This window comes from Arvicola amphibius, chromosome 14 (genome assembly GCF_903992535.2).
Source record: "Arvicola amphibius chromosome 14, mArvAmp1.2, whole genome shotgun sequence".
Classification (NCBI taxonomy): Eukaryota; Metazoa; Chordata; class Mammalia; order Rodentia; family Cricetidae; genus Arvicola; species Arvicola amphibius.
In genome coordinates this window covers 5342059-5350557 of record NC_052060.1, presented here as the reverse complement: position 1 = coordinate 5350557, position 8499 = coordinate 5342059, and the positions used below count along the sequence as shown (strand labels likewise).

Sequence of the window (8499 nt, the reverse complement as noted above, 5' to 3'; positions counted from 1 at the left end):
GATGTCATTGTTTTTTTATCGCCGAGTAGTACTCTAATATGTATATATTCCACAGTTTCTTCATCCATTCTTCCACTGAAGGGCATCTAGGTTGTTTCCAGGTTCTGGCTATTACAAATAATGCTGCTATAAACATAGTTGAACAAATGCTTTTGTAATATGATTGGGCATCTCTTGGGTAAATTCCCAAGAGTGGAATTGCTGGGTCCTGGGGTAGGTTGATCCCGAATTTCCTGAGAAACCTCCACACTGCATTCCAAAGCAGTTGCACAAGTTTGCATTCTCACCAGCAATGGATGAGTTTACCCCTTACTCCACAACCTCTCCAGCAAAGGCTATCATTGGTGTTTTTGATTTTAGCCAATCTGACAGGTGTAAGATGGTATCTCAACGTTGTTTTGATTTGCATTTCCCTGATTGCTAAGGAGGTTGAGCATGCCCTTAAGTGTCTTTTGGCCATTCGAACTTCTTCTGTTGAGAATTCTCTGTTCAGTTCAGTGCCCCATTTTTTAATTGGGTTAATTAGGATTTTAAAGTCTAGTCTCTTGAGTTCCTTATATATTTTAGAGATCAGACCTTTGTCAGTTGCAGGGTTGGTGAAGATCTTTACCCAGTCAGTAGGCTGCCTTTGTGTCTTAGTGACAATGTCCTTTGCTTTACAGAAGCTGCTCAGCTTCAGGAGGTCCCATTTAGTCAATGTTGCCCTTAATGTCTGTGCAGCTGGGCTTATGCGTAGGAAACGGTCTCCTGTGCCCATTTGTTGTAGAGTACTTCCCACTTTCTCCTCTATCAAGCTCAGTGTGTTCATATTAATATTGAGGTCTTTAATCCATTTGGACTTGAGTTTTGGTCCTGGGCTCTTTTTGGTAGGGAGGTTTCTGATAACAGTTTCTAATTCTTCGCGACTAACAGGACTATTTAGAGCATTTACCTGGTCCTGGTTTAACTTTGGTATATGGTATTTATCTAAAAAACTGTCCATTTCTTTTACATTTTCCAATTTTGTGGCATACAGGCTTTTGTAGTAAGATCTAATGATTCTCTGAATTTCCTCTGTGTCTGTGGTTATGTCCCCCTTTTCATTTCTGATTTTATTAATTTGCGTGTTCTCCCTCTGCCATTTGATTAGTTTTGCTAAGGGTTTGTCAATCTTGTTGATTTTCTCCAAGAACCAGCTTTTTGTTTCATTGATTCTTTGGCTTGTTTTCTGTGTTTCTATTTTGTTGATTTCTGCCCTCAGTTTGATTATTTCCAGTCTTCTACTTCTCCTAGGTGAGTCTGCTTCTTTTTTTTCCAGAGCTTTCAGGTGTGCTGTTAAGTCACCAATGTGAGCTTTCTCCATTTTCTTTAAGTGGGCACTTAGTGCTATGAACTTTCCTGTTAGCACTGCTTTCATTGTGTCCCATAGGTTTGAGTATGTTGTGTCTTTGTTTTCATTAAATTCAAGAAAGACTTTAATTTCTTTCTTTATTTCTTCCTTGACCCAGGTGTGGTTCAGTTGACTGTTCAGTTTCCATGAGTTTTTAGGCTTTCTGGGGGTAGCATTGTTGTTGAATTCTAATTTTAATCCATGGTGATCCGATAAGACACAGGTGGTTACTAATACTTTTTTGTAACTGTGGAAGTTTGCTTTGTTACCAAGTATATGGTCAATTTTCGAAAAGGTCCCATGAGCCGCAGAGAAGAAGGTATATTCTTTCTTATTTGGGTGGAATGTTCTATAGATGTCTGTTAAGTCCATTTGGTTCATTACCTCCATTAAGTCTTTTAATTCTCTGTTAGGTTTCTGTCTGATTGACCTGTCCATTGGTGAGAGAGGAGTGTTGAAGTCTCCAACTATTAGTGTGTGTGGTTTGATGGCTGCCTTGAGTTCTAGAAGTGTTTCTTTTACATAAGTGGGAGCTTTTATATTAGGGGCATAGATATTCAGGATTGAGACTTCATTCTGATGGATTTTTCCTGTTATGAGTATAAAGTGTCCCTTTCCATCTCTTCTGATTGATTTTAGTTTGAAATCAACTTTGTTGGAAATTAGTATGGCTACAGCGGCTTGTTTCTTAGGTCCATTTGCTTGATAAACCTTTCCAAACTCTTTACTCTGAGTAGGTGTCTGTCTTTGTGGTTGAGGTGTGTTTCTTGTAAACAGCAGAATGTTGGATCCTGTTTTCATATCCAATCTCTTAGCCTGTGCCTTTTTATAGGTGAATTGAGTCCATTGATCTTAAGTGATATTAATGACCAGTGGTTGTTAACTCCGGTCATTTTTTTTTTGTAGTAGAGTTTGTGTGTTTCCCTTCTTCTAGTTGTGCTGGTGAAGGGTCGCTAGATGCCTGAGTTATTGTGGGCATTGTTGTACTCCTTGGTTTGTGATTTTCTCCTATTACTTTCTGCAAGGCTGGATTTGTGGCTACGTATTGTTTAAATCTGTTTTTGTCCTAGAATATCTTGTTTTCTCCATCAATGGTGAATGCAAGCTTTGCTGGGTATAGTAGTCTACGCTTACATCCATGTTCCCTTAGTGTCTGTAGAACATCTATCCAAGCTCTTCTGGCTTTCATGGTTTCCATTGAGAAATCAGGTGTAATTCTGATAGGTTTCCCTTTATATGTTACTTGACCTTTTTCCTTTGCAGCTCTTAATATCTGTTCTTTATTCTGTATGTTTTGTGTTTTGATTATTATATGGTGTGGGGATGCTTTCTTTTGATCCAGTCTATTCAGTGTTCTGTAGGCTTCTTGTATCTTCATAGGTACATCCTTCTTTAGGTTGGGGAAGTTTTCTTCTATAATTTTGTTGAATATGTTTTCTGGGCCTTTGAGTTGTAATTCTTCTCCTTCTTCTACCCCAATTATTCTTAGGTTTGGTCTTTTCATGGTGTCCCAGATTTCCTGGATGTTTTGTGTTAAGAATTTGTTAGATTTGTTTAGTTCTTTAAACTGTGAATTTATTTCCTCTATAGTATCTTCAGAGTCCGAGATTCTTTCTTCCATCTCTTGTATTCAGTTGGAAATACTTGTCTCTGAAGTTTCTGTTCGTTTACTCATTTTCCATTTCCAGTCTTCCCTCAGATTGTGTTTTCTTCATTACCTCCATTTCATTTATCAGGTATTGTACTGTTTCCCTTACCTGTTTAATTGCTTTTTCTTGTTTTTCTTGTTTTTCTTGGGTATCTTTGAGAGATTTATTTATTTTGTCTACCTTTTTGTTTGTCATCTCCATTTCTTTATGGCAGTTTTTTACCTCCTGTTTAAGGTCCTCTATTATTTTCATAAAGTACTGTTTAAGGTCGGTTTCTTCTATATCTTCTGGGGTAGGGTGTTCAGTTCTTATTGTTTCGGGATGTCTGGATTGTGGTGATGTCATGTTGCCTTTCATGTTGTTGGAGGAGCTCCTGCCTTGGCGCCTGCCCATCTCTTCCTTCAGATGGAGCCGGGAGGCGCTTGGTGTCCTAGACCAATCTTTGCTGTGACTGAAACTGGTTGGATCTCCCCAGTGCCAGAGGAGGACCTATTCCTTTTGTCACAATCTGAAGAAGCCCACAGTCCCTTGCAGGAATCCTCAGACCTGCCTGGAGGCCAGAGTCTGACCCCTTTGGGTGGATGGCCTTAGTACAGGAGCAGGACACCTGAAAACACTAGGGAAGGCTTGGGAGAGGCAGGGACTTGAGAAACAAAGACAAGCCTGCAGAGGGAGCTGGGGGGAGGGGGTCTGTGCTCTCTTCCAGGGCAGGTTGCCCCAGGGTCCGCACTCACTCACCAGTCCAGATGGAACTTCAGGGCACAGGATCAGGGATTCCAGGCAGCCCAGGGACGCAGCCTGGACAAAAGGGCCAAGGTGGGGGCAGGGCGGGATGGAATATCACACAGCTAACCTGGCAGCACAATCTGAAGGAATCCGCACCCCTCCGCAGGAATCCTCAGACCTGCCTGGAGGCCAGAGTCTGACCCCTTTGGGTGGATGGCCTTAGTACAGGAGCAGGACACCTGAAAACACTAGGGAAGGCTTGGGAGAGGCAGGGACTTGAGAAACAAAGACAAGCCTGCAGAGGGAGCTGGGTGAGGGGGGTCTGTGCTCTCTTCCAGGGCAAGTTGCCCCAGGGTCCACCAAATGAATACAATTTGTGTGTTGATATTTCGGGTGTAAACTAGCCCTGTGGGATCCGGGCAGGTTGAAAAGCAGGCCTGCTTGTCTCATCACCACAGGCCAGGGAAATGGTGACATATCTGGATTTCTGTGCTGTCTATGTTATTGGCAGAAATTCCATTCAGCAGCAGCGACAACAAGGTCAGACTTGAGAAGTACATATCCATGGTTTTGATCTCATGGACATCCCACATCTCAGTTACTTTGGTTGCTTTGATCATGGCCACACTGAGCAGTCATTTCCATGGTTTGGTAAAGACTCTGTGCTTGGAATGGGTCATCCTATCTTCTTGATTATTGAACTCCTCCACTGCTGAAGGCACCTTGTGATGGACACTAACATGGGATAAAGGCATCTTTACGTTCCTATTCCTTAGCATACCTGTCCAAATACTTCTTTCTCAAATGCTTTTCCAGTTTTTTCCCTTTTTCTTTTTACTTATCTTTCTCTCATACAATACATCCTGACCATAGTCTCCCCTCCCTCCACTCCACCCAGATGTACTGCTTCTCTGTTTCCCTTCAGAAAAGCACAGGCCTCCTGGGGATCTCAACAGATCACATCATAATGAGATGCAATAGGAGTAGGCACAAACCCTCATATCAGGGCTGAAGCAGACAACCCAGAAGGAAGAAAATGTTCCTAAGATGAGACAAACAGGTCACAGTTTTCCCACACTCCAGCTATTAGGAGTCCCACAAAACCCCCTTGAGCTAAACACAACAGCATGTATACAGAGAACTTAGTACAGACATATGGAGGTTCTTCAGTCTCTGTGAGTTCTTAGTTGATTCTGTGGGCCCTGTTCTCCTGGTATCATTGATCCTTCATACAATCCTGCCTTCCCCTCTTCCTTGAGGTTCCCTGAGCTCTGCTTAATGTTTGACTGTGGATCTCAGTGTCGGCTCCCATCAGCTGATGGAGAAAACCTAACTGATGATGATTGGGCAGGTACAGCAATTTCATTAGGTATCATTTCATTGAACCTTTGTATGGATGAGACCATGAAGACCCTGCACAAATATCAACAGCTGAGAAGACCTGGATGGGGTAATGGATGCCTTTGAACAGAAGCACCACTAGAATTCACAAAGAAGATTTTACTATTTTACCCATTTAATATTTTATTAGTGTCAGATTATTTTTTGCTCTGAGCCCTTGATCATATGTTCTATTCAGTTCAATCCATACAAGTTTTTCTAAAGAAACTTTAGTGGTATGTGCTTGGGGCCTTAAATAAGCAGAATCTCAGTAGCCAAATATTGGCCAAAAGTAAAACCAGTACAGCATCAGGGTCAAGGTTGCTTTGATAATACCAGAGTCCAGTACTGCCCTTCCCCCAGCCTGACAGTCAATAAATTTACAGTTGTCTTAAAGGCTGTTCCACCAGGCTGTCTTTCCCCAGATTCACTGTAAACGCTCCACATGCCCCATAGTCTACCCAGGTGTCATTGGTAAAAACTGTATGCTTAAGCCACCAGGGAGGGGTATGAATCTACCATTGTCTTCTAGCTTGAGGTCTCAGAATCCTCTGAAGCATGAGCTATAATGAAACCCAGTACCTGGATTTACAGCTGCTCTTCACTGCAGAGATCAGCCAGGAAGAGTGTGTGGGCAGCATTCTCCACAGAAAGAACTCTGAAGAGAGCCCTCTTGCACATGACTTCAAACTCTCCAGACCATACTTGTCAGCAGCTGCCAGCACAGCATCTGCCATGCTGTGGAGGTCTGGTTCCTTGTAATTATAAATGAAGCCCATCATTGCCTTGAAGACTTGTTGCTCAGGTCAATGGTCTTAACACGGTTCTTTCTGATCTCCTCCATGTCATATTAAAACATGGTTCTGAAAACTGGAGAGCAACCTGTTAAGATGACCTTGTGAGCCTGCAATTCCTGGTCAGCTACCACCAGGCAGCAGTCTGTGAAGTGGGAATTCTCTCACAACTCTCCTAGCTCATTGGACAATGGGCACCTTGGAACCTTGATCTCTGGCTTTGTGCTCTCCTCAAAAATTCTGTAGCAGTCTGGGATCAGAATCCCTATGCAGAGGAGACTGAGCTCACCTTCAGGGAGAAGCCAATATGTGCATGGTGAATAGAAAATCTTGAAGGATGAACATTTTGGAACCTTTTTTGTAACCTGGCAGGAACCTGAAAGAATTTAGACTTAGCACAATTTCACTACTTTCTCATTCAGAGTCGATAATCCAAAACTCAAATTATGTCATAATGGGACTCTTTGGAGAGCTGAGCAACTCTTGCTTAACTGACAGGTAATCTGTGCTTTCTTCCTCAAAACCCTTTGGGTGAACTCTCAAACACCATTTGTCATTGTCTCCTGTTGAGAAAGTTGGGCTTCTAATGCTGTCGTTTATTTGCTCCAGAATAAAATAGAAGTTGTTAATGGTCCCCCTGCAGAAGAAATTCTGGATGTTGACCATTTTGTAATCTCAGCTGTGGACTATGGCATCCTGTGACATTTCTCCTGGAGGCAGTTTGAAGGATAAAATGAATCCAAATGAAGAACTAGAATTTGTTTTCTCTTCACTCTGTGGGACACAATAATAGGCATGATACACATTTTTCGTTTCTGTTTCTCCTCTGTTCCCTCTTCTATGAGGCTGGAAATTTACAATGCTACAATTACAAATTACACTGCTAATTTCAGAGTAGGTAGTCTAGTATACTAGGGGATGTTATATCACTTCACTGTTTTCTAAATTGACTCTTAGGTCAATAGGTAGCTTATTTGGACAACCATATACAACTTTTGATAATTTGGAACATTTTATGCACTCATATCAAAAATGCTGTACGTAGATTCTCCAAGTAACTGAATACAGAATGACTTTCTCTTTGTATGAACAACAGGATTTATTAAAAGAGTTAGGGCTGTAGTTCTGCTAATCACATGCTATGTGAAAATGCTCTTGTACACTCTATTGATTTGTCACGTGTTTTAGTTTAATAAAATGCTGATTGGCCAATCGCCAGACAGGAAGTTTAGGCAGGGCAATCAGACTAGGAGAATTCTGGGAAGAGAAGAAACAGAGATGTAGTCACCAGCCAGACACAGAGGAAGCAAGAGGAGAATGCCTTATTGAGGAAAGGTACCAAGCCACATGGCTAAACATGGATACAAATTATAGGTTAATTGAAGTTGTAAGAGATAGTAATAAGCCAGAACAATAGGCCAAATAGTTTATAATTAACATAAGCCTCTGGTTGTTTCTTTGGGACTGAATGGCTGCAGAACCAGGAAGGACAGAAATGTCTGTCTACAAATGACACTCAAACATTTGCCAAGAATTTTCACATAAAGCCTGAGAAAGCTTTAAAACAAAAGTGATTCTAGATGCTCTGGCTCATTCTCTTACCACCACCATCTTGGTTCTGCGTCCTCTGCACAAAATGCTTGGTGAAACCACAGAAACTGTCCCTGCCACAGAGCTGGAGCTGTCACAGCCCCAGGCTGAGACAGGGTCGGGAACAGAATCTGACAGCAATGAATCAGTACCAGAGCTCAAGGAACAAGACTCCACACAGACAGCCACACACAAGCCCAGCTGGTGGCAGCAGCTGAAATTGATGAAGAACCAGTCAGTAAAGCAAAGCAGAGCCGGAGTGAAAAGAAAGCACAGAAGGCTATGTCCAAACTGGGTCTTCGGCAGGTTACAGGGGTTACTAGAGTCACTATCCGGAAATCTAAAAATATCCTCTTCGTCATCACCAAACCAGATGTCTACAAAAGCCCAGCTTCAGCCACCTACATCGTATTTGGAGAAGCCAAGATTGAAGATTTGTCTTGGCAAGTACAGTTAGCAGCTGCTGAGAAGTTCAAAGTTCAAGGTGAAGCTGTTTCGAACATTCAAGAAAATACTCAGACTCCAATAGTACAAGAGGAGAGTGAGGAGGAAGAGGATGATGAAGCAGGCGGGGAAGGTAAGGACATAGAATTGGTCATGTCACAGGTGAATGTGTCCAGAGCAAAGGCAGTCCGAGCCTTGAGAAACAACACTGATGATATTGTAAAAGTTATTATGGAACTAACAATGCAACTATTTGACAGCGAGGACACTCCCCATCCCCTCCCTTCTTTTTAGTGTTCCAAAGGTGGAAATACAGCTTGGTTTGAAATTTATACAGTTTCTATCACTAATAAAGTTATGGCTTCTTATTGGATGAAAAAAATGATTCTAGACAGACAGGAACAGCATCAAGCACAGCTTGTAGGCAGGCATCATTACTCCAGTATGCTCTGCTTGCCAGTGGTATGCAGAGGCACAGCTACTAAAGAGAGGCTGCCTGACTCAGTGTTAGTCACAGAACCTCACAGCTCTTTTAAGAGGCTCTTCC

General features: G+C 42.1%; 1 protein-coding gene and 1 pseudogene across 1 annotated transcript; one reads left to right on the top strand and one right to left on the bottom strand.

Annotated features, from left to right (window-relative positions):
* Positions 1–5613: 5613 nt before the first annotated feature.
* LOC119801190 lies at positions 5614–6584 on the bottom strand (annotated as a pseudogene).
* A 970-nt stretch (positions 6585–7554) lies between these two features.
* On the top strand, positions 7555–8246 carry LOC119801189 (nascent polypeptide-associated complex subunit alpha-like). Its single transcript, XM_038311670.1, is given in 2 exon segments — positions 7555–7696; positions 7699–8246. Coding segments are annotated over 2 exon segments (690 nt in total).
* Positions 8247–8499: the final 253 nt, after the last annotated feature.